The following is a 26,523-nucleotide window of genomic DNA, read 5'->3' as shown; positions in this document are numbered from 1 at the left end:
TAATTTACATTTTGAGGTAAAATCCCCAACTGATGCAGATGCTGTAAATTGTTATTTTCCCCAAACACTGGATTCGTGCTGCAGCTTCCCGGTTTTGTTTGTCAGGTTTTGCGTTTGAGGCAGAGCCTGAGCGGTTCTGGCTCAAACCATCAGCACCTGCGATGTGTCAATACGGCCTGCAGCCGCAGACGGATCGCCTCCTGCTGAGGCCGACTTGATGAAAGGATTTCAACCAGATTCCAGCATGTAAACACCACAGACTTCCCAGCTGAAGGCAAAGTTTCCTACCTACTGTGATTCAAGGATCAATGCGGTAAAAAATCTTGCATAAGCCTCGTAGTAAGAAACGTGAGTATTCTAAGATTATCCACATGCAGATCACAGATCTTCATATTTACAGCAGTGAAAACAGACGACTAACAGTAGACTGGTGTACTGATGTGCTACGTCTGGGTTTTCTTGCAGGAGGAGAGCGTTCATGATGCTTCAGTGCCTTTATCATTAATATTGCATTAGATTATATTAAATATTCAGTGGTTATCCTGTTATTAGTCCACCAAATTGATGCATCATAGCTCATTTACATCCAGCTGATATTTACAGATCTACAGAGTCCATTTCTGGAGCTTTCAGTCGCCCTCCTGTGAGTTTTAAGCATTTCCTCATAAAACTCCCATCAAATGGATCATTTTCCCATCTGAGTTGAATATGCAAGTCGTTTTACATACAATGCTGAACGATTCAAATGAATTTTCCTGAAGAAGAAGAAGGGAACTAGTCATTTTTTGCAGATCACTGAACTATATTTACAATAGCTGCTTCATGTTTTTTACCCTCATCAGTAAAAATGTGAAACTTATTCATATCTAAAAAGAATCAAATGCTGAATTTGTGCTTTTCTCTTCTGATATTAAGACTTTGGTGCCTGTTTTGCTGCTTTGGGTGAATCCTGCAGCCTGTCCAGGCTGACATCAGGTCAGTGACAGCTTGAGGTAGCCATACTGCTAACAGATGTCAATGGTAACAGCAACGCTGCTGAATAAATGAAACTGTTGGGACCCAAAGGTCTTGTTGCGGCCTGTGTGTGTCAGCAGATGTGACGGATGCTGAGATGAAGCTTCCCTAAAAGCAGAGGAGCTCAGAGGCTGGACGTGTGGAGGAGAGGAAGTACAGCGGCGAGTTTCATGCCCTGCTCACATTCAGAGGTGGAAATTAGTTTTCTGTGACCTGAATTAGCTTTTTCTACAGCAAGAAAGGGAAACTAATTAGTCAAACACAGTTGTTAGGCCTGTGAGAGCTTGGGCTGCTTTCCATTTTCCTCAGATGTTGATTTGGGTCCGACTCCATTTCTTCCAAGCTTATAATGTCCTAGTTACAAGTAAAGAACCAGAGGGAATTGCTAATTGTTGTGGTCAGTGAGAGGAGCATCACTATGAGCAATACAAACCAAAACAACCCAAATCTTTGCATCTTTTCATGTTTGAACACCAAACTAAGAAAGATGCACCAATTCATTCAGATACAAACTGTCAGAAATGCTTAACCGCTTAATGCTACAGCTAACACTGCTCTTTATACGGCAGCCATATTGAATTTGATCTAACTTGGAAGGCAGAAGTTCTGGCTTTCAGTCAAACCTGAAACGTACCAGAAAATCTGGGAGTGACGTCACATCCAGCTACACAACAGCTGTACACTGTGTGCTACTTGATAATGATTTACAAAACGCCAAAATGGCCAGGAAGCTATTGATTAGTTTAGTTATGACTGAGCTTTACTTGCATGGCAGCCTTATTGAAACAGTCATGGATCTTTAACTATTTAATCTGGAAATCAGATTTTAAAGCAGAAGGTGCCATTAAAACAAACCATTAGATCTGGGAACGGCATCACACCAAACTCAGTCAGGCTCCAATTACAAATGATAACAGTTGAGCTCAGTGATATTACTAAGTACTACTAGCAATGCATGCAAATGTAAATGTATGTTTTTGTATTTAAATCTTATAAACCGTTTTTTTTTTTTACGGACAAGAGCCAACTGACCACAACCACCATCAAATAGTCGAAATCCACAAATACATAAGACTCTCTAAAAACATTTAAAAGTTCCTATTTTAATAATTCAAACACCAAACATACTTTAGGATGCATTAATATTTAAAATGATCTTGGTTCTACTACCACAGAAATGTTTACATTCTTCATAATCTCCACTCTTAGGAGTTCAACCAATCAACACCAAGGAAACTGAATGGCGCTCCCGGATTGGCTGCTTTGGAAATGCCAACCAGCAGAGTAAACAGCATTTCATATTTCAGCTTCCCAAGCTGCACTTTTTTTTCCAAATATTTTAAACATGCGCTACAAAAATATCTGTAAATGGGCAAATTTTCTGTAAATAAATTGGAGCAAAATCCTCACAAAAGGTGAATCCATAAAGAACCCCGAACAGAAAGGAGTCCACTGAGTTATTGGAGTATAAGGTTTTGTGTTGCTGGCAGCCATTTTGGATTTTGTGATCAAAGTTGGACAGAAACAAACATTTGGAGTTAAATTTTAGACTTAAAGCTAACTTTATTCCATATGTCCTTCTATGACTATTTCAGCTCCACATGTCCTCGTCTTTACTTGTTAAGAAAATTATTGAAATTTGTACTTTTTTAGCCTAATTGTCCTTCTAAATTAGCTTTAACAGAGACGTCCGAGGTGAAAAGGTGTTTTTTTTAGCACATTTGACAAATCTTTGTTTTAACTCATTTTTCTACCACAAGTTGGAACATTTTATTAAAAATATTTTTCACTGAACAGGTTTTCTTGTGAAGCATATATAAATCAGCATCTACTGTAAATTCTATATAAATTCTAAAGTTTACTGCTGTTTACTTTTAAGGAAAGTTTTCTATTGTGTTTTACATCAGTTACATCCTGGAGCAGAACCAGGATTGATGTTTATCATTGTTATTCATTAATAACTTTACCGTCAACTGAAGGTTTGCCACTCAGACTCTTGTCTCTCTCCAGTGTTTGATGATCTGGGCTGAACTGAATGAAACTCCGCCGCCTCTCTCCTGCACACACAACCCTCTCTGACAGCCAGCCGCTCATGTTGCTGAAGCGAAAGGCTGCGTCGTTATCACGCCCTGATCCAACTTTATCTTTCCAGTTACTCCATTCTGCCAAACAACTGGGCTCCAATAATGAGAGCTCTGTGAGGTGGATTCTGGGCTGAGATGAAAATAGGCTTTGAATCATGGATGTCATTCATCTGTTCCCTGAATCGTACCCTTTTCCCATCTCTTTCAGCTCTTTTATCACCGGTCCGCGCTCCATGGCGTCCACGAATTGGTCTGTCTGCAAAGAAACCTGGAATCCAATTATGCTCTCAAGAGCTGCTCTGAAAGTCACACAAATGCCACTCAGTCAGTTTCCCCCTGAATTTTTTCCCTTCCTGGAACCAAGTGAACAATAACTAGAAGCAGCAAACAAAAACAGAGACTTTTGACTGCTGAGTGAGATAAAGTGGAACGTTTTGACAGGTTTCCTCTGACAAATCCTTCAAATGTTGCAGATCTGACACCTAATATTTGAAACAAGCAGCAGCAGTTTCAGAGAGGTGTTGCTGCTGCGTCTACTTGAACCGGTTTCATCTTGCAGGATGTTTTTGTTGTTGTTGTTTTGGAGACATAACACCTCGAGTAGCTCATCCCGGTGAAACAAGCAGCTTCATCTGAGATGTGGGGATGTTTTCTGACATGCTTGTGCTGCTAATAACAGAGCGGATTGAAACGCACTCATCGCTGTGATTTTCTGAGAGCGTGGCGTCAGAGGAAACGCGCTGCAGCTCAAAGGCTGTCTGAAACACGCCGCCTGTCTGTCACTACCCTCAAACGTTTGTCATTTTCTCATTATTGAACCGGTTTGACAGGAATTCAGCTGATTTGATATGATTTAAGTGCATTTCATTTGCTAAAGCATGCATGTAGTCTACTCTAACGTCTACGTCTGATCTAAGATATCTTCTTTTGTGTTTTCCGGAACTGCATGCATTTTGTGCACTGGATGTTCTGTTGATAGACAGTGAGGTTGTAGCCAGAGTGAATTAAACTCTGTTGTGCATCCAGCACATCTACATCCGTCCTGTTTTATCTGTGATGTTTCAGATGTTGGGACGAAGGATCTGTCCGTGTTCGGATGATAAAAGGTTCCAGAAACACTTCCTGATTACTCCTTCTGACCGTCTTCTTCTCCCTCCGCCCCGCCCTCTGTCTTGGCTGAGTCGGACCCCGCGGTGCCCCTGGAGGCCGTCGCCGGGGACGCGGCCCCCTGCAGGCTGCCGTCAGGCGTGGCGGCCGAGGCCGAGCGCGGGTTGGAGGCGGGGCTGGCGCTCAGGATGGAGTCCGGGGTTCGGACGGCGCTCAGGCCTCCATCCAGGGCCTCCGTGGCTTCCAGGCTGTCGGACATCATGACGGCGTCCGTCACGGCTGGAGGGGACGCGGCGTTCAGGAGGGGCTTGTGGGAGGCGTAGGTCATCACCGCCTCGGTGTCGCTGTCCAGCGGGAGTCCAGAGTGGCTGAACTCGACTCCAGAGTCGCTCATTTCCAGGAAGTTGTCAGAGGGGAGAGTCTGGTACCGGCCTGGTTTGGACACCTCCAGACCCTACAGGGGAAAAACAAATAGAGAGAGAGAAGAGGATGTGGTTTAGGTCAGAAATGATTAAAATGTTTAATGAAATATCAGAATAATGTTGAAGAAATTATTAGAATTAATTTCCTTCAAACTGAGATGTTTAGACACATGAAGAGCAAAGTGTTTTTATACAATTTATCAGAACCTGGATGACGTTGCCATGGCTTTATGACTTCTGGTAAGTTAATTTATAGCATCAGTAAATATCCAGTGTTTTTACCCAAAGTGAAACAAGTCCTGAACTGACATGCAGAGAAGAAGAAGAAGCCATTTCTCCAAAAACAACATAAAAATAGATGATAGTTTGAAAATGGACTCAAAGTCAAAAACCTTCACTTCTGGAGAGACATGAAGGCGTTGAGAGATCAAATTTTAAGAACTTTTCATAATAATAATGATAATAATAATAATAATACATTTTATTTGTATGCTACTGCAAGCAGAGCACCTAAGCACATCGAGCAAAATATGAAACATAAAACAGAACATTAATCATATGTTAAAAACTGTTCTGATAATGAGCATCGTTGGAGAGAAGGAGGGAGAAACATGGAAGCCTAACTGTGAAGTACAAGGGTGGCAGCATCATGCTGTGGGTGTTTTACTGCAGAGAGGACTGGTGCATTTCTCAATATGGATAGAATGATAAGGAAACAATATTATGCTAAAATACTGCAGTGATATCTGAAGAAATTAGCCAGAAATGTGATGCTAATGCAGAAATATGTTCACCAAATGGACAATAATCCCAATTATAGCATCAAATTAGTTTCAAGAGTCTGAAGTACAAAGTAAGTGTTTTGGAGGGATTATCGCAAACTTTAAAAAAGTTTATAAGTCAAAAGTCAAAATTCAAGCAACATTTTTTTTATCAAATCTGGTCATAAGGTCAGAGAATGGAGTCATACAGTTTATAGTTTAGCAAAGAAAAATGAGCATCTCATCCTGAATCAGCATGAAAACATTCTGTGCCCGTTTCCTGTCTGACCTGCTGCATGTAAATGTAAATAGTTTGCAGCATAAAGCAGATTTCTGATTAATAACTGAACCAGAATTTGGAAAAGAAGCGACAGTTTCAACCTGATCCCCAAAGCCGGAGCGGCGTGACTCCAATCATCCGAGTGGAGACGCTCCCTGAACCTCGACCGCCGGCGCTCGCTGCTCCTCGTTCATCCTGACAAAAGGTCTTTGCTTTAAACTTTAATCCACTTCACTGCTGAGAGCAGCGACTAAGGTTGATTGCTTTTTAATTACGCTCGGCACTTTGGTGGCATTTTATTGCAGGTGGTTTCTGCTGACTAATCCCAGGGATGATTCATGATGGTTCTGCATTTATTAGTGGATTTTAATTGATATATTTCAGGAGGAAACATTTCTGAGAAACTCAGGAAACAGATCAGCAGCAGCCGGTTTCTCATTATAATCATTAATTCATCTTAATAAGGAGAATATTTTTACTTTGGCATATTATTTATACTAATTATTGCTAGATTTGCTCAACCTTTTATGTCATTTGTTTTTTAAATTGAGCTCTTTTATTCTAGTTATAATTAAACGGAGGTCATTTCTCTTTTTCCATGTTTTTACAGAGTATTTGCCTTTTCTACAGCTTCAGCGTGACAAAGTTATGAAGACAGAATAGAGATTGTTTTTTAATGTTCATTTCTTTAATATTTGGTGAAACCATTATCATCACACACGGCTCCAGTTTTACTGCCTTCATGTCACAGATGGTTAGATTTACACGTATGTTCAGTTTGGACCATTAGCTGCTTTTAACCGACCGTTCAGGATTGTTCTCACGTTGTTAAACTTAAAGATCAGCTCAAACAAAACCTGCAGCACATTAATGTGATGATGCACAAAACAGCAGTTTATAAGCAGATCGCCTCATCCTGCAACACAGAAACACTAACAGCCACATTTTCTGCCTATTTTTAATGTCTTACGTTAAAAAAAAAATGCAATTCAGGATCCATTTTTGTTTATTGTGTTTACAGATCCAAATATAATTACTCATAAATTCGGCGTAATAAACCTGAAGGACCAACAGTCCCATAAAAACACAGCTGAATGTTTTATTGCTGATTAAACTTGGTCAAGTTGTTCAAAATGGTTTGTTAAAACTGAAACTTTCACACATTTTAAGTTCAAAACATTTTTGTTTTGATGTCCAACTTAAAAAAGAACCAAATAAAAAAAAACATACACCTTTTTTTCTCACTGTCTGAAATTGAATCAAAGTTTTCTCGTTTTACGTCAGTTAGAAAGATTAAAACGGATTATTATCATGTTGCAGTGGAGATGAGGAATTAGTCTGCAACACTCATCAGAGGAAACCAATTAGGAAAAAGGTTCTTATTAAACAATTACATAGACGTCAGACACAAAACCAGGAATACTTCAGGAAACTCAAACACTATAAAAACATCATCCAAAAGGAACTATGATGGAACAACAACAGAAAATACACTAAATAAAAACGTCTACAGAGACGTCTGCAGGAAAAAAGAACTGGGAGGAGAACAGAGAAGAAAATAAAGTTTTACAGAAGAAAATGTCAGAAATGATCCAAGAACAAAACCTAATCGATGTAGGAAGTAGAACACATAAAAGAGTAAAATATGAAACCTCAGATCATGTTTGTCAGCATTTATTGTCAGTTTAAAGAGTTTTTATCAGCTTCTACCACAGGTTTTACCTTGATGGTGACCTCGGTGGTCTCTGAGGGTTTATCACACACCGACGTCATCAGAGACTCTTCAGTGAACCTGCTGTAAGCCTCATGGACCACCTGCAGAAAACACACATTCACACAGCGTGAGGATCGAAGCTGCAGCGAGAAAATGAGCTTCAGATCAGAGGCTAGTCATCAAAACTGTCAGGAAACATGAGGATCATACAGACCACACTGAACACACTGAACACACACACACTGTACACACACACACACTGAACACACACAGATCACACTGAACACACACAGATCACACTGAACACACACACAGATCACACTGAACACACACACATTGAACACACACACACTGAACACACACACACACACTGAACACACACACACACTGAACACACACACAGATCACACACACACACTGAACACACACACTGAACACACACACACTGAACACACACACAGATCACACACACACACTGAACACACACACAGAACACACACACACACTGAACACACACACAGATCACAAGAATTCACAAACAAACACACCGACTGCACAAAGACAATAAAAACTGAAAAACCTGCAGCTTTAACGTTTAAAACCTGAACCAATCAGGAAACATTTGTCACATCCATGATGTTTGGGTTTTGGTTTTAGTTTGTGTTGTGATCATAATGTTAATCAATCTGATCGTTTTCCCTCTTTTCCAGTTACATCAGTTCATTCCTTCATGTTCAGCTTCATAGATCCTGTTTGTCTTTGTCTCTTCTGGTTCCACTTCCTCCCAGTCTGATCTCAGCTTCTGCTTTAATTATTCTCCTCCCTCAGCTGTTCTTCTGGCCACAGCTGCTCCATCTGATTAGTTTTTGGTTTTCATGTCACTTTACTGCCCGTCTCCAGACTGCCGATGAGGGAATGGAGCCGTTTTATTCAGGTGTGTTGGAGAACTGATGCATTTAAGAGTTGAACACAGTTGGACACGCCTGCTTTAGGACATGAATGAAGCTAAAATAATCTAAATTAATACAGATTTGAAGCTTCAAAGCTGTAAAATGTTTTTGGTTGAATTTGGAGGTAAAAACAAGGACAGACTTTAACCCTTGTGTTTCCAAATGGGGTCCAACCGACACGTAAAACTTGTATCATTTGCCTCAGTCCTCACACACACAAGGGTTAAAAAAATGTGACATATTGGTTCAAAACAACCAAACTTAAAGATTTGTGGCCTCAACAATGATTTCAAAATTAGCAGTGAGAATAATTCTGCTTTTGTGTGAATTTATTCTCTTGCTCAGTGTTTTGTTGCATCAGATTTTAAACAATAAGCCAGAAACTGAGTTTCTCCAACAACAGAAACCCAAGTTGAGGTCAAATGCACAAAAGTTGGTTTAAAACAAGTTAAAAAATCCTGACATGCTATTCACTAACAACGAGGAAGTTTTTATAAAACCTTTAAAGCTGCAGATTTTACTTTTATACTTCTTAACATTTAATACAATATTAACAGACAAACACACCAAAGAACAAACAGCACAAACAGTTTCCCCTGTTAAAACAACAACAAGCTTAAATCAGAGCTTATACTCACACATTTACATCATGATTTATCTTTTTACAACACACTGCGGATAGAAATGTGTGCAAAACCAGATGATTATTGGAGCTTATTGGTTACTGTAACTGTTTCTGAAAAACTGCAGATTGTTGGCTTTTGATTGAGCAGTGAGGGAAAGAAAAAGTTAAATATTCTTCTGATGCTTAATAAGAGACGGGTGTGAAAAATAATTTAACAGTTTAAACTATACTTCCTGATATTTTCACAGTCTGTGGATGTATAAATATATTTGACTTTAATGGTTGGAAAAGAGATAAATTTGCTTAGAAAAGTTGGACGAGGCTTTATGGAGTATTACCAGCACCTTCTGGTCCGGATAGCAGGTCAGAAACTGCATTCAAATATGAAAAGCTTCATTTTTTCCAAACAAAACAGTAAAAATATAGAAACTCCCATTAAATTCGTCGATCCTTGACTCTGGGTTGAATTTGACCCGTTTCCTGCTGGTCTTCATTTCATTTAGAGGTGAAACCTTTTAACACGTTTACCTTCTGCTGCACTGATGCCGACATTCATTTCTGTGTTTCTTTTTTAAAACCTGTTTTGCTTTCTAATTTCCCCTCAATGCTACATGAGCTAAAACCTTCAAAATGATTTTAAATTAAACTCATTAATCTGCTGACTGACAAATAAATCCCTGATAAAATAAAAAAAACCTGTTGAAACTAAAGTTGAATCTGAACAAATCGATAGCTTGTTTAGTTTTCCGCCTTGCCGTCAGACCTGGTTCTTGTTTTTCTAACCATCAAACCTGCCATCCATTGGACTAATAAATCTCTAGCAGATTATTTCACTTGTATGAAGACATGTTGTCTGTGTTATAAATGAAAAAATCTGCTGGTGGCTCTAATACTTTCTCATCAAAATCAAGACAAAGGTGGGATTGTTCTATGTTTTCTTTTAAAGTTGAACATTCACAGTGGAAAAGCCACGAATGAAGCACATCAATGGATTCTGTTTAAAAGAAATATAGACTTTTTTCACAACTAAAAATGGTCCAGAGAGGTGATGTAATAACTACCATGATTGATTTTTCACGATTTTATTCCTACTAAAAACAAAATTCTTCTGTTTAGAACAATTCTTTCATCAGATTAATAATATTCAGCCATATTTTTTCCTAATCGGCTCCACTAAACCACAGGTCTTTAGAGAAGCAGCTACGTTATTCTAAAGAAGCGAATCGAATTCTCCGCATGTCTTCACCCATTAAAACAGCGATGCATAAACTCCTCATTAAATAATTTATTTCATATTGATTTCTAACTTTGTTTTCTGCCCCTCACTGCTGGTTACGTGTGCAGCTGCTGATGCCGCTGATGGCCGCATGAATCCTGACGAGTCCATCAGGATAACAGAGACGCTTTGTTTCAAGACTCAGTGCCAGATCTGCTTCACGTAATTCATTGACTTTTTGTCAAATTAGGTCTTCAATCAACATCTGCTCCATCGTTACGACTGATGGCTGCAGTTTCTCTAGGCTCTGCAGGAATCATTAAGTGCTCAATATCTTTAATGGCTTTATTTTATCGCAAACAGGCTCAAAGATACTGAACACTCACATTTCTGGGACAGCCACCAGAAAGTTTGTCATAGAAAAAAAGTTGGTTTAAGGAACTTGTTTGGCACAAAAGCAGCACGACTCTGAATATCAAAACGAAGGAGGAGGAGAGGAAACCAGAGGAGGCCACAACACAAATCTCTCACCAAGAAGAGGCACCGTTTGAAGCTCCTTAATGTCAGAGCAGGAAGGTAATGAATATGCAACAACATTAGCCTGGAAATCAGAAACATCCATCCGAGTGCAAGAAAGCCTCTTTTCTAAAGATAATATCAGCAAATTCATCGTGTCAGATTAATAAACTTTAAACATTCACTGAAGACACACAAGTTACACAAGCAGAGAGAGCATGTGGGGAGTAAACTAAAGGTAAGTTTTCAAATTACTACTTTCATAAACTATGATGCCTGGAAGAAAATCACATGAGTCACTGCTGAGTTTAAAATATTTGCACACAAAAAATGCAAGATTTGACAGCTGAACGCACAAAGTGCAGGGGAAACTTTGGAAACGGGACGTAAACAACTGTGACACCAGAGAAATTACATTTTCTGAGCTGAATGAACTCGACAAAATCTGCTGAAGAAGCAGAAAAGATGGCTGAAGGTGAAACGTCAGTTAGCTGAAGAACTTAAATTACTTCTTAGTAGAACAGCTTAAAATGCCAAATCACAGAAAAGAAGTGAAAGTTTAAGCAAAACTACAACTTTCAACAAAGTTACTTTAAGAAGAGTTAAGATCTTGTTTGAGAGCCGAGAACTTTGAAGCTAAAGCTGCAGATAAATATTTGACAACCTGGAAAGAAAGAAAACCTTGATTTATCGTATAAGGACGTTTAATGTAAAAAACTAAATTTGGCATGGATTATGTATGTTAGTGGCCAGTTCTATTTTCCATGTCTTTACATTGAAAATAAAGTGACATTAAAGTCAAATTTCTTATTCATATGTAGAGATTTTTAATGTAAAGCTGATTCTTATTCTAAGAAGCTGTAATTTCAGAGTTCCAAGTAAAAAAAAGTTTTAGAAAGTCAGAGGTTCGTCTAACTAGAACTTCAGTGTAAACATGTCAGCCAAGCTTCTTGTTCTTTTCAAGCACATAAAATACAGTTTATAACAGTTTATTTCTACTTTGGTAACTAGAACCTCACTAACTAACTCATTAGTCATTATATTAATAGAGGTCAGTAAATATAACGTCTGAATCAGAAAATATTAAAAACTTTAGCTATTAGCTTGTTTTGCTAATAGTAATTAGCCTGATTACTGACATCAATAAGAAAATCTCCTTGTTTTCCCACACACACTACTATAAAAAAGTGTGTGGCATTGTTCTCCATCTTAGCTTTCAAGCCAGTTGGTGCACAGTAAGCTACGTGTTAGCACCAACATTAACTTTAAAAAAATTCATCTTTTTGGAATCAAAATGCATTAAACAAACCATAAAACAGTTTAATCCAACATGTAATTTTCTTTTCTACATATTTAAAATATTATGCATAAGAAATTAGGACGGCAAAGTAAAAAACAACACAACAAAGTTAAAGGCAAACAATGAAATATGTCATATAGCTAGTAAAAACATTATTTTTAAATAGGATAAAAACGGAAATATATGTTGGGCATGAAGTAACTTAAACTGTGTTAAAACAGCTGCAATAAGAAATAAAATGAGACTGTATTAGCACACACAGCTGTTCCTATCAAAAAACAAATACAGGGAGCTAAAGTTGTGAGGAAGTGACAACAGGAACAGAAACAAATCACCTTCACTGATGTCACTAAATCTGCTTAATTCTGTTGGGTTTTGGTGGTTAGATGTCTGCCATGGTTCTCGTTCGTAAAGTCTGAAGCAGTTATTAACTTGGATCCCAGAACAATTGTGACCTGAAGTGTGACATAAATAATCTCAGCTTGTAATGTGGCATATCATTATTGCAAACACTTGGCATAACCTAATCGCCCCTGCGAAGCAATCAGTCTCTGCGGCTGCTGTTGTTTACGATGAGACTCTTCTGCCTGCAGTGGCTTTTTAATTGCTCTGAAGATTCAATTACTTTCAAGCAACATTTGCTGTGAAGACTGCTTGAGGAATGAGGGGAACATCAACTTCAAACGGCACTCAAAATTAAACAAAAAGCTTTGGAGAATAGTTCCCACTAATTGGTAATTATGTCAAAATGCTGAGTTTTGGTGTTGAGATTTTAAATGGATTTACTCTTAAGATTAATCTCTATAGATATTGAATATTTATTCATTTTTATTCAACAGCTGCACTGTTTTTTATTAAGCCTATAGTGTTTGAATAATACCGCCGTTGTTCAGAATAATGATTAATTTATGCTCCTGATGTTTAGGTGCTCTTTAACAGGTGAGCCATTTATTTGAATTTCAGATGTTATTTCGGTGAATAATCAGCATCAACTTCAAATTACCAAATCAGTTAATCAGCCTGCATAAAGCAGGACAACAAAGGAAAAGATAATAACTCGTTTTTATTCAAGATTAACATTTAAAGAAGCATAAAACATGGTAATGGCCTTAAAAAGCCTCTTTTGTGGTACGTAGGTTGTCATTTAAAGAATAAACACCTGCTCTGAAGGCTGATTAGCAGCACAAAATTACAATCAGTCATGAACAATTGAGCAAACTAAAAATCAAATGTTTCCTGGTGGGTGTTGAACTCTTGTCAAAAATGAATAAATTCATGTTAATTTGTCAGCTAATCATGAAGCTCGGAGCAGAAATGTGCTGATTTTCTCAGAAACTGGATAAAGAAAAAAAATATACGCAGTTCATAATAAGAACTCAATAACTCAGTATTAAATATGAGGTTTCACTTGCCTTCTGGCTCTTAAAAATATAGATTGATTTCTTTAAAGTGTGGTTGTGGGAGGTACTTATGAATAGTCAGTATCATACCTGCATCATATCTACAGCTTGGAGCAGACAGAGTCGCTTTAGTTTAGGGAAGCACAGAATCTCACAGTGAGGCTAGTTTAGCCAGGAAAAAACATAAAGAAAGTAACTTATATGGCATCTTTCATTAAAGAACATTTTAGATAGTAATAAAGAATTCAGAAGTGATCAAAATCCAAACATAATCATAACAGCATCCAGTTTTCAAACCGACAGAACGCCGGCCTGCTCTCCACTCAGGTCCAAACAGTTTGTTGTTTGTCTGCATCAGTCCACACTCTAAAACCCAACAATGGCTTCACTGCTCACACTTTACTCCCATCTTCACCATCTCTCCGTTATGAAGAGACATTGAGGGAGTGTAGCCACCAGGATGTCTCTTTGGCAGATGGCTGTAAGCCGTGTTCAGACTGCAGCCTGGAAAACAATCTCCCAGCGCTGAACCTGCCTGGGCGGGATTTCAAGGCCGTTCTCCCCCTCTGCAGTCGAGTTCAGCAGGAGCCGAGGAGGCTGGAGGCAGGATAACTCTTCCCTGGCTCCTCTTCAGTCGTTATGTTCTGCTGAATTTGGCTCTCATCAGGACCGGCTCTGCAGGAGACGAAGCCGGCCATCTTGACTCCCACAGCAGGAGCAGAGCCTTCCTCTACCTTTAATCCCCTCAAACCATCACGCACCTCACTCCGTCTGGATAACCAGCTGAACCAGAACCCGCTCTCTGTCTCCAACATTCCTCACTTTAACTGTTGCAAAAATAGACATAACTGCAGAAAATTACCTGTCGGAAAGCTTCCCCTTCTGTCTTGCCGGCCTGCTGGGCGATGAGCGTCAGCTTCTTGTTCTTCTCGTTTCTTTTATGTATTTTATAGAGGCAGGAGAGCAGGCACACCAGCAGCATGAAGGCGATCAGGCCCAGCATGGACAGGATGGCAACAGCCAGAGGAGCCATCTTATAGGCTGGAAACGAGAGAGATGAAGGAAACAATCAGTCTTCTGCATCTACAGGCCTGGATCCTTCACATTAGAGATGAACACAAGAGGAATTTGATCTCTGAAAGTCTAAAGTAGAGGTGTCCAGACATTTACTTTAGGAGTATTTTTACTACGCTTTACTTTTTACTCCTATTTGAGTAACTTTATTGTGAAGTATCTCTACTCGAGAAAAGTTTCTACCTCAGTGACTAAGTTCATAATAACCTTGTTTTAACCAAAGAATCACCAGATAGATACACACTTGCAACTTTTTCTTAAAGTTTTATATTGAAATAAATTTATCTGGAAAAATTTTTTTTGGAAATAAGTTATGAATATGAATTATTGTCATTTTTGTCCTTAAAATCCCTAAATATTCACATAATGTCTCTGTATTTGGTGTATCTCTGCACATATTTGGTGCGTCCGATTATGTAGTATTTTTAAATTATTAATGTTTTGATCAGTTACTCAGTTATGACTTGAGTCGTCATTTTTACTCTTAATTACTTGGATGGATACTTTTTATTTGAGTAAAAATATGATGAAGTAGTTTTACTCTTAGTTGAGTACAATTTGTGGGAACTCTACCCAGATCTGCTCAGGGGTAAAACATTTTGTTTTTACTTTTATAAAAAATGCAAAAACACGTAATTGTGAATTATTTTCTTTTAAGATGTTCAGCAATAAATTAAACCTATTATCATAAAACAAAAAGGGTCCAATTTTTTGCACTTCATTGGTTGAGAAAATCTTTTTCACTTATTATTCTGAGCAACAACAATGAGGACTTTCTTCACAAACCCTTGATGTATTCAGTTGTATTCAGCCAAAAGACTATTGGGACCGCAAAACATTATTCCAAGAGCTGCAAATGGCCCCCGACCCACATGTTGGACACCACTGATCTAACTTCACTAAGCAGCAGCTAAATTTTAACGTCTTCTATTTGTTAGTCTTCTAACAAATAGAAGACGTTTGGTTTCATGATGGTTTCTACATCATGAAACCAAACAGAACCACCTCAGGAGAACTGAGGTGGTTCTGAGGTCATGAATCAGATTTGATTCTATTTGCATGGAGAGCAGGAAGGTGACATCCGATCCAGAGGTCACCTGGGACACATGTGGAGATGAATTTTAATGTAAGACCCCAGATTCAGTTACATCTGCTCCGAGATTGATTTTTGCATTTACGAGGGCCTTTAACGAGGAGCAGCAGCGGCCGGTTAGCATCTCAGAGCCACAGATGGAGATGTGCTTACAGATGGCTCTGCTAAATATATATAAAAGCAAACAGAAGGTTCCCCGAAGGCAGGAGGGACGAAATGACAAGAAGTTACATAGCAGATGTGAGACAAATGTTTTGTTCTTTTTTCCTTTTTAATCAATACAGCATAACCTCTGCAGCCGGATTGTAATCTGTCATATTTATGGCTGAGTTGTCCTTGAAGGCAGAGGAACTAAAAACGAAGGACGCTGTGACTCACCGGGGTTCCAGTTACCGACAAAAAGAAAGAAAACACCCAGACGGAGGGTGGAAACGTAATAAATCTGCACGTGTTGAAAAGTCACATGACCCCACCGCTGTGATTATCATCTAAAATCAGATGGATTACAGAGTCGGCAGAACGCCTTATGGAACGCCTGGGCTTCCATAGAGCCTGGAAACAAACAGCAGCTCCTCAAACGGTTGAGACAAAAGTCTGTCCACAGACGCTCAAACCGACCTGCAGCGACTGGGTCACAGCTGACATGTATAATCAGGAGACCTTCCTGTCTCCATGACGACCTAACGTCTACCCAGGGAGTCCACAACAGGACCCAGAGGTCAGGAGGGTCAAGCTATGGAGAGATGCAGGATGTCACTGAAATATCATCCTGATTCACAAAACTTTTAATTTTCTCAGGATTTTAATTTAGTACTTATTTATACTTTTCTCTGTTTCTGAGTGAAATTTTGGAAGCATACAAACTTTAATGGCTCATCCTCATCTATAGTTTCTGAACCATAATTACAATGCAAAAATTAAATGTAAATAAAGTGAAAGGTGTCACTTTTCAATAAAACCTCATTGTAAAACCAAAAACGTGAATTAAAGAGCATTTTGATTGTTTTATCTGAACACAGAAGAAACACAGATATTTTGGTTTGGTTTCTAGTAAAAAATATCTTGAAATAAGACAATTTAGTCACTTTTCAGCATGATGTAGGATCTGCAAGTGGAACAAGACACGGGAAAATATCTTCACTTGTAACTACTTATTCATCAATATTAAGGAATTATTGACATAAAACAAGCTCCTATGTTGTGCTAAAGTTCCTTCTAAATTAGTTTTGTCTTATTCCATGTGTGCTAAGATATTTGCATTAGAAACCAGACCAAAAGACTTTGTAGTAGTTTGTGTTTTTTTCAGTGCAGTCAGTCAGGTTCATGAACATAAAATCTTTCAGATCATCTGTACATTTAAATAAATGTAACATTAAAGAGATTTTATTACCTTCCACGGTTATGTAAATGTGAGCCACAGTAAAGCCAGCCAGGTCGGTGACCTTGAAGAGCCCCGTGTCGGCCGGGTGCATCTTCTTCATGACGAGCTCCGACCCGTCCACAGTGAGCCGGCCCTCCAGCTGCGGGTCCAGCGGCGCCACCAGAACCCCCTGGTTCACGATGACCCGGTCCTGGTGGTCCAGTTTGGACCTGTAGACCACGTTGAGGTTGGAGAAGTGCAGGAAGAGTTTCATCTTCAGGTTCTCTCCGTAGGCAAAATGCAGGAAACTCTGGTGATCTGGAGGAGAAAAGGAGAAAATATGAACATGGAGATTTAAATAATCTGATTTACAGACACAGTGGAGATGAGGGCTCACCAGAAAACATCATGATAGGTGCAAAACAATTCACACTAATTTAATGTTTCCCTCATGGAGAGGTCAGTAAGTCAGAATGAATAAATAATATGGTCATAATTCGTTTAGTTGTTTAGCCACGTAGGACAAAAAAGAAATAAAATCAGATGCCTCAAACTTGTATACATTTAGTAATTTTCTCATTTGGCATCATCATTAGTTTTAAGCTGAAAACTGGTGGAAAAAGGAGAACTCTTACCACCAGTTAGAAGAAAAGGAAACATAAAGTCTCTGCTTGTTTCTGTTGCTCCAGTGCAGATATTGATTGACCATCTCAGCATCCAGTGGGATAAATTACCTCTTTCTGCCTTCAGGAAACATTTCCTATACGAGTTAACAATCTGTCATTCTTCAACTCTTTTCTTCCTACATACAGACGCGCTGTGTTTGTGTTGACCTTTCAACCTCTGAACCTGCTGTTATTCTGTAACCAGTCAGCATTGGGAACACCAGCTCAGTCCTCTCAGCTGTTTTCTCTCTCTCTCCACGTTCATGACTTTCTTCTGATGCATAGTTTTTAATACCTACAGATAAATTAGTTTCTCTATACTTCTAATTATTATGAGTTTATGAGCAGGAAGATGATAATCAGTGACTTGGAGCCTATAAATATGCAGAAATGTCCTGATTTGATGATTTGCTTTTCAAAGTAAGTTATCTGCAAAGCAGCATGGCTTTGATTCTTAAAAGTCAACATTTAAATATCAGACATTTTTGGACAGGAAGGATCAGATTTTATCGTTGAAAGCTTCGGCTGTGTCAGATTTCCTGACCTCTGACATTCAGGCAGGTCCTCGTCTTGGTGTGACCGTCCCGGTCCAGAACCGTGAAGCTTCCTTCATCCGTCATCCTGACCGAGTGCAGCACCACCTGCCTGTCCGACACGCTGAGGCGCCCGGCGTAGTCGTCCCCCAACACGGCGCTCTGGTTGTAGAGGATCACCGACGGCGGCTCCGAGGTGTGAGGGACCACCGTCTGGTTGACTCTGACCAGGCTGGGCCTAAAAACCACAAACCACAGAGAGGAGGATGTTCAACCAAAACAAAGAAGTTTAAAATGCAAACATTTGTACATTTGTGTGACCCAGATTTGAATGGCTTCGATCAGAGGTCTGCATTGCAACTCCAGTCCTCAAGTGGATCCGTTCTGTTATATTCATGATGCATTAATGACCAGGTCCAGGAGCGGCCATTTATTATGTCATTTATCATTCTTATCACTGTCACAATTTTGATGTATTATTGATGCAATAAATTCAAACTTATAATATCTAAAACTCCCCAAAAATGTCCATGTTGTTATTTTTCGTTTTACTATTTTCTCCACTGTTTGTTCAGTAAAGTTGAATCAATAATTATCAATATATTTGAAAATAGGATTGAATGCAATTATTGTGTGAAGTGTAGTTACACTTATTTATGTGACTGGTGTTTTAAAGAAGCTCATTAAACATAAACATGTTTCTCAAGAGCAGAATTTGAATTTGACTGTCGTATCATGCAGCCACCGCCTTACAGTTACCTAACAAATTAGAAATTAATATTTCTGATTGTCACTTTTATCACAATAGCACCAAAAACTATGGTGATAAAACTTAAAGTTCTTATTGCCCGCTCCTAACCAGGTTCTTGTGATCCAGGTGTGCTGGAGCCGGATGCGTCCAAAACTCAGAGGGTTTGATCTGCAGTCCTCCAGTTTAGATGAAAATGTGTAAAAATGGCCCAACTTGACTCCATGTTTGTTAGAGATGAGTTCTGCTTGGCGTACCTGAACTCCAGCGTGATCGGACCTTCGATTTGGTTCAGGTGGATGATGTACGTCTCTCCATACTTTACAACCTGCTCCAAAACGCAGTCTGACCGACAACACAAGATTAAAGATAAAGAGAAACGTGGAGAAAAGCTGAAAATCACTCATATTATGCTGACAGTCAGCTGGACTAACGACTCATAACGGAATAAATGTTTCCAGAAATCTCCAGGGATTAAATAATAATCCTTGCCACATAATCAGTTTTGATTACATTCCTTTAAAGACACAAAAAGCTGTTGATTATTTTTTAGATAATTACTTGATGCAGTTGGTAATTAAGCCATTCATAACTTTTCTTTTTGTAATCATTTAATGGATTTTCAGGATGTTGTTGAGTTCACAGGAGGATCGAAGGCGATAAATTAGCTTCCAGCAGAGTTTCGACATCATTAACTTGAATAATAGTTTCATTTTTCACAGACATGAGCTGATTCCTGGAAGCAACTGAATCTGGTGGTTTTTCACAAAGAATAGGTTCATAATTTAGTATTTAATGAGTCAAACACTAGCAGAAAATGTCCAGTTTTTGGAGGAGCAGCAGAGTTTCAGTCCTTACCCCTCACGCTGAGGACCAGGTTTTTGGAAATGCTGACATTTCTGCTGCTTCTGATGATGTACAGCCCCTTGTCTTCCTCCTGCACGTCCTTCAGCACCAGGTGGCCCAGAGCGTTGAGCTCGGTCTTGTTCGGGTTCGTCACCCGGCCCGCCTGGAGCAGAGGAACCTCGTAGGAGCTGTTGGTTCTGGGTCGGAACACGACCTCCGGGTCGCTCCACGACGGCACTTCGATGTGGACGTCCTCGCCGAAGAAGGCCGTCCTCCTTTCCTCTTTGACTGATGCAAACAGGAAGCGGTTAGCTTTCAAAAAGTTTATTTTATTCAAACATTATCATCCAAACGAGTATTGTTACCTCTGGAAGATGCTGACACAACTGGAAGAGAAAGACAGAAAACAGAAAATCAACTCCTTTGTTCTGAAAACCAAACAACTTCCACATTAAACATGAAAACATTTGAAATGTAAATGTTGTCTAAAAATAGGCTGATTACAATGTTTCATAACGAAACAAGGCAAACAAGAGGAAATGAAACAGATTGCAACATAAATGAGCTGTGAGTTTTTTTCTAATGTAAATCATTAAGTTTGGTTTTGAAGGAAGTTGGTTTCAAACGTTCATTTATCTGAACTGGGCTCCTGATTCTGTTTGTGCTTACCGGTGCAGAACACGGCGCTAAGTACCGCCGCTACGACTGCTTTCATCTTGGACTGCCTGCAAAACAGAAAGACGCAGACAATTAACAGCAAATAAAGACTTCTTTAGCATCAGTATGGCTCCAACGAGACCTTCAGAAAACACAAACTCTGCTTCATGAGACGTACTAATCAGTTTATGTAACAACTGGAGCATCAGTTGGTTCAATTTAAAAATGCTCTGTGCAGCAGAAACGTATATTTACATTTGCATGAAAAAGGACAGAAAAAGTTAAAGAAAAACCTTCTGTCATCAATTTGTGACTTTAAGCTCAACAATAACTAAATTACTTGAATAACACAGATTGGCCTAGTCAAAGTCTGGTCTTAGTCTGTTTGAAATGCTGTAAAATGATGTATTTAAAGAAGCCGTATCTAAAAACCTTCAAATATGACTGAATTAAAACTATTCTGCAAACTAAAGCAGGCAAAAAGTGACAGACAGGTTTAGGGAAAAATGACTTTTCACGTAGAGCTGGGTTGGTTTGCATTTCAAAAATTATTTCAATATTTACTCAGGCTATCTTTGTTTGATGTTAAAATTTCTTTCATGGCCTTATTTTATTCATGCAAAAAGAGAAATAAAATCTGGATGGGATGAAATGATTTTCCTGAACAAACATCTGATGATGCCAAGAGCCGGTGGCAACAAAATCTATAACTCAGAATACTTTATTAGAGCTGAGCTGATTAAAAGTTTCTAAAGGGTGGAGGTGAGGAGAACTGCATTCACTTCACATCAATCCTGCTACAACACAGACAATTCATCTAGCAAATAAAGGCCATCACAGAAAATGCAAAAGAACATATAATAGTAAAGAAAATGACCTTTCTAGATAAAAGGAGTCAAACTCCAGTCCTGCACGGTTTGTTTCTCACATCTTTTAGTTGTTTCTCTGCTTCATCACACCTGTTTCAAAAAGGTGTGATGAAGGTAAGTCACTTCCTGTAAATGGTCTCCAGGTTTTTATGTAAACCTGGAGACCATTTAACCTTTTGATCAAGGTGTGTTGAACCATCTAAAAGCTGCAGGACAGCTTCTTCATGTCCAACATCGTTGCCTGCTTTGTATTGTTCTAAGACAAATTAATTTAACCGGCATTTGCCCCAAGAGAAATAAACCCTGGTTCAGTCGGAACCAGAAAATTCTGGATTTGTAGGAATTTCCTGGAAACCAGGATTTTACCAAAAATACATTATAATTTATTTTACAGGGATTGTAGCAGTAATTGTGCTGCCAGTCATAAAAACATAACAAATAAATCTACATCTTTATGTTGCAAATGGATATTAACATTTTCAACTAAGTTCATCATTCCAGCAGGTCCTCCTGGATGCAAGTCAACGTTTCACTCTGTCAAACATTTGCTTTACATTTAAGAAGTTAAACTTCCTGCTTCATCCCTGTTATTTTGGTCACACTCTGGTAAAACCATAAGTATTGACCCCAAATAATGATCAGTTATTCAGCTCCTATTTTACCATTTCTCCTGGAAGAAAAAAAGGGAGTTTTACTTTAATGTTATAATAAAAGTAAATGTAGAGTGGAATATTTTTTGAAAAGTTTGAAAAACACGGCAAAGGTTTGAGAGTTCAGAAATGTCAAGAAAAAGTCTTTTAAAAGCATTTTTCAGAGCAGAAAAGCTGTAAAAGCTGCTTTCTCAAGAGTCTCTGCAGAACGAACAGGCTGATATTGTTCAGTAGCCTCTTAGCACTTTGGTGCAACACAGCAATCTTGGCTTATTTCTCTAATCGCCGCCCTGTGAAGCAGGTTGAATACATTTTACATTAATGCTCCACGGAGTCATTACCTTACTGCCTGTAAGAGCATTCATGCTGGGGAGCTTGAAAGGATGTGAATCAAAAGTTTGACATCTCTAACAAAGAAAACTGTATGTCTGAGGGGGAAATGAGAAGTCAGCGCTGATTATGGAAATGTGCAAGAAAAGACGTACAAATTGGACATGTATTGAGTGGAAGTCAGAGAGGAGGTTTAAACAAAGCTGGAAGAGGCACAGCGAGCGGCCGCACAAGGCAGCATGCAGGAAAATAAAGATGGATGTGTGTTCAAGTGGTTGTGATTTAATTACAGCCAGATGAGCAGCACTTTCCACCGAAGCTCCTGGACGCTTTAACCTGCCTTCCTTCAGCCGCAGGTTTGATTTCCGTCTGAAACCCAGAGTCTAAACACGGCCATTGTTCTCCTGTCATCCTGCTGCTCTGCAAAACCTCATTAGTTCCCTTTACTTAACAAATATATGCAAACTCATTGCCTCAGAATGTTTTCATTTTCATTAAATTAGCTGCTTAAGTAGAATTCATTTGTGCAATTTTCAATAAATCTGTGTATGTTGTAACTCATAATCATTTTGTATATTTAAATTAACCCAAAGCTTTCTGAAAAAACATATTTTAACTTGAATATATAAAAAGAAAATTACTTGATTGAAACATTTCCCAGCTCCTGCTTTTTATTTTATTCTTCACTCAAACTTTATCAGATAATATACAAAGCAGTGAAAATTTGCTCACTTTATTTCAGAAAAATAAAATGAAAATGAATATACAACTGACTCATGATGCAGTTTCATGTATCCAGATATAAATGTAAAAAATAGCTAATAAGAGCTGTGAAAGAGGCTCATTCTTGATGAACTGACTGCATAGAAGCAGCTGTGGAGTCTACATTTTCACCTTAAAACTAATTTTTCTGACAAATAAAAAAGTGGTTTAATTTGTTGCAGCTGCTGCTGCTGGTGGTGGCACAGTGCATTGTGGGATACCTTGCTAGCCAATCCCCAGGTCACATACCCTTTCACGCTAGCTCAAATGAACTTCGTTTTTAAAATGTCTCCACAGACCCTCAACTTAAATCAAGAATTTAGTGCAAATATTAAAAAAAATAAAATAAAATAAAGGGGTAGCATAGTGCCCCTTTAATTTTAGCACAATCAAGTAACTATATTAAATTCTGTTATAAAAAAATTCTGTATATAACAAATATGAGTAAAATGGAATGTGACTTTGATATTTAACGCCTTGAAATTGGGCTTCTGTCTCTTTAAGAAACTCCTGCTCGTTTTGAAACTCCGCCTTCAGGAAGTCATAACCACACCGATCCTCTATTGACCCTTTAACAACGTTTTTACCAGCTTTGCTCTGAGAAGTAGCTCCTATAACAAGCTCAGCATATTCTAAGTTCTGCCAGGTGTTTGCTAATTGCTGCTGGCTAGTCTGAAGGAGTTGAGTGGCTGCGCTCGGTCCACCCAGGCATTTTGTACAGCTGTATGGTTGCCATGGAGATTCAATGATTCCTCAAACATGCATGAAAGAATGAAGGCAACATTGCTGGTATGATTTTCATGAGAGAATAAAATTATAACATGATGTAAAGTCAATTTTACATAATTTATTCTATTAAAGTGAACACTGTAATTCACTTTGCACCCAAAAATACACAGGGCTTAGTTTAATTGATTACTAGCGAAGCCTTGACTAAAGTTGAGTTATATTCACTCATCTTTTTCCATTAAATACAACGTCACAGTTTGCAGTGTGTGTCACTACATGACCTGATCAGAGGTGTGTGTGACAGGCAGCGGCCTCCTGGTCCAAAGAGCCGCTGAGGTCACATCTCTCTGTCTGATCTCATCAGTCCTTCCTGGACGATGCGTTCAAGTGCCTCTCCTCCGCCTCCCGTTTCAGCGTCAGCTCTCTGCTCCTCTCTGTCTTTATTCCTTATCTTGCTGCTCAAACCGAGCTTTATTCTCCTAAATCCCTCCTTTGGGGTTAATTATCCTCCTGAGTCCTTCAGAGGACACTCTGTGTGATGTTTCTGGGTTCGCAGATAAGCTCCACTAATATTAAATATCCTCTACAGCCACTCACGCTCCGGCATGCTTTATCCTAACACTAAGCACTTTCTATCGTTGCAGCTAATCTGATTGGCTTCAGTCTTGCAGAATTATTAGCTGTTGTTCCAAAAGCATCAAGGAGGGTCAGGAAGTGGTTCTCTGATTCATTTCTTTGTCCGGTTTTCAATGAAAAAGGCGAGGATGTGTTGACTCTGAAAAAATGTCCTCATTTTCTTAAAAAAGATACATAATTTATCATTGATTTTATTGGGATGTTATGTGATACTGGAGCAAAGAAAGGTAGACTTTCTTCTTTTTTTTACATATCAACTTCAGCTTCTTTTAGTCTGATGCATCTAAATAAAACCATTTGCTTTCAGACATTACCCAAAGATTTAGTAGAGTCCAGAAATTTCCAGAAAGCCAAATGTTCCTGCCATTTTTATTTTTTTGCAGGGACAGGAAAAGATGGACAATCCTGGAGGAGATCTTCACCTTCCAACAGGACATAAACATACAGCTGGAGATCAAAACATAGTCACCTTTTAGAACGTCCTAGTCAAAGTCCAAATGAGAATCCATGGCCTGAACTGAATTAAAAACTGGTCTCACTGTCTATCTGATCGGTTTGACCTATGTTCCAAAGAAGTAAGAGCAACAAAATTACAGTTTATGATGGTAAAATAAATATATATGAAAGGCAATTAAATAAATGTAGTAGATTGAGGTGGAGCTAAAAATTTTATTTATTTTTTTGTATTTTTGAAAATAAAAATAGAAGCAAACGTCACATTCCTTGAACTTCACAATTATGACCTACTTTGCATTTTTCTCTCTTACTAAATATAAACACAATTTTGTGAATTTACGAAACAAAACGTGGAAAAAGTTCAAGGGATTTGAATACTTTTCAGCCAATTGTTCCCTATTTCCATGTTTTTCCTTCATCCCCATGCTCTCAGTGTAAAGCACAGATCCAGATCCAGCAGCAGCGGCGGCGGCTGCAGCTCAGGGTGTGTCGTGACCAGCATCTGGACTGGAGATGGAAGATGGAGGAAATGGGAGCGGAAGAGAGGATGAATGAAGAATGCAAGGTTGCATATTTTAATGTTCAGGGGTGAAGCGTGCTCTCTCTCCTCCACCTCCGCCTCCTACTCGGATTTTCAGTTTCTAAGAGACACATGCTGGCTGAAGGTTTGCACATCCAGCTTCATAGATCAGCCAAAACAAGAGCATCCAGAACAGATTACACACAATAGAATCAATAAGGTCTGTAATTTCTACCCAATTTGCGAACAAAAACACGCATTTTAGTTCATTATTTCTCTCTGAGGTGTTGTAAAACCTGTCAGTCATCCATCTTCGCTCACATTCAGCTCTAAATGACGGTTCGACGTGACAAATAAGCAACTTAGTCAGCAGATTTAATGAGTGCCGTAGTGCATTGCGTAACCGCTTCCAGCAGGGTGGACCAGAAACCCCCCATGGAGGGTGCATGGGTAAACCCCGAACATACATGGCAACCCACCGCAGCTCCGGAAACATGCGTGAAACATCTAAACGTGGAGAAAAAACACGGATTTATACCACTTTAAAACCAAATGGAAGATTTAAAATGAGTTTAACTGAAAAATTGTCTAATTAAATGAAATTAACGAGGTTTTGTGTGAGCGTTGCTTGGGTTTCTGTATCAATTTTATTTATTTATTTATGTCTATTTCTATATAAATGTAAAGTTCCGCATGAATGAAGTGATCTTTTCTTATGAGAAGATTCCCAGAAATGTTGCTGCTGCTGGTTTACACGCCCTGAATCCCCCATATGGCACCGCTAAACACAAGCAAATACTCCAAAAGCAGCCAAGAAAAGCTGCAGAATTTAACCCACCGCCTCCCTGTTGGAGACTAAATCTACTGCTGGAATATGAATTCATAAACAGATGATGGTAATTACCTTTATAAAAGCCTCGGTCCGGTGATCAGAGGGCTGGGAGGGGCTCAGGAATGATGGAAAACCCTTTTTTTTCTTTATTTCATGAATGTCGTCCACCCCACCTCCCCCAACCCGAACACAGCTCACTTCAACCGAGCGGAAGATCGGGATGAAGACGAAGATTTCGGTAGATGTCGGGCGTGTGGGGGCTGCGAGCTCGGGCGCGGTCGGGAAAGTTCGGACAGAATCGTCGGAGCTATAAGATGAAGAAGAAGCTCTGCGGTTCACCATCCAGGTTTCTGCAGACTGACTGTCCGGGTTCC

The 26,523-nt window shown here is 39.0% G+C and overlaps 1 protein-coding gene across 2 annotated transcripts; it reads right to left on the bottom strand.

Moving 5' to 3' along the window:
- Nucleotides 1-26,523, bottom strand: LOC106945892 (uncharacterized). Of its 2 annotated transcripts, XM_015029893.1 has the most exons (11): nucleotides 26,222-26,523; nucleotides 24,047-24,052; nucleotides 20,378-20,433; nucleotides 20,074-20,094; nucleotides 19,721-19,996; nucleotides 19,120-19,207; nucleotides 18,126-18,352; nucleotides 16,947-17,234; nucleotides 14,252-14,430; nucleotides 7,391-7,483; nucleotides 1-4,659 (listed from the first exon to the last, which is right to left on the bottom strand). In XM_015029893.1, coding segments are annotated over exons 2-11 (1,665 nt in total). In that variant the 5' UTR covers nucleotides 24,049-24,052; nucleotides 26,222-26,523; the 3' UTR covers nucleotides 1-4,224. The 2 variants fall into 2 exon arrangements, with proteins under 2 accessions (XP_014885379.1, XP_014885380.1); XM_015029894.1 differs by lacking the exon at nucleotides 24,047-24,052.

Source organism: Poecilia latipinna, unplaced genomic scaffold (genome assembly GCF_001443285.1).
Source record: "Poecilia latipinna isolate Pla-1442-1.1 unplaced genomic scaffold, P_latipinna-1.0 Scaffold166, whole genome shotgun sequence".
In the NCBI taxonomy this organism is placed as follows: domain Eukaryota; kingdom Metazoa; phylum Chordata; class Actinopteri; order Cyprinodontiformes; family Poeciliidae; genus Poecilia; species Poecilia latipinna.
This window is presented reverse-complemented; position numbering and strand designations above follow the sequence as displayed.

Coding starts and splice junctions, on each gene's coding strand:
- LOC106945892 (XM_015029893.1), bottom strand. Junction 14,431..16,946: donor CATTTACATAACCGTGGAAG/GTAATAAAATCT, acceptor TCTCGTTTCCAG/CCTATAAGATGGCTCCTCTG. Junction 4,660..7,390: donor CCACCGAGGTCACCATCAAG/GTAAAACCTGTG, acceptor TTTCCCCTGTAG/GGTCTGGAGGTGTCCAAACC.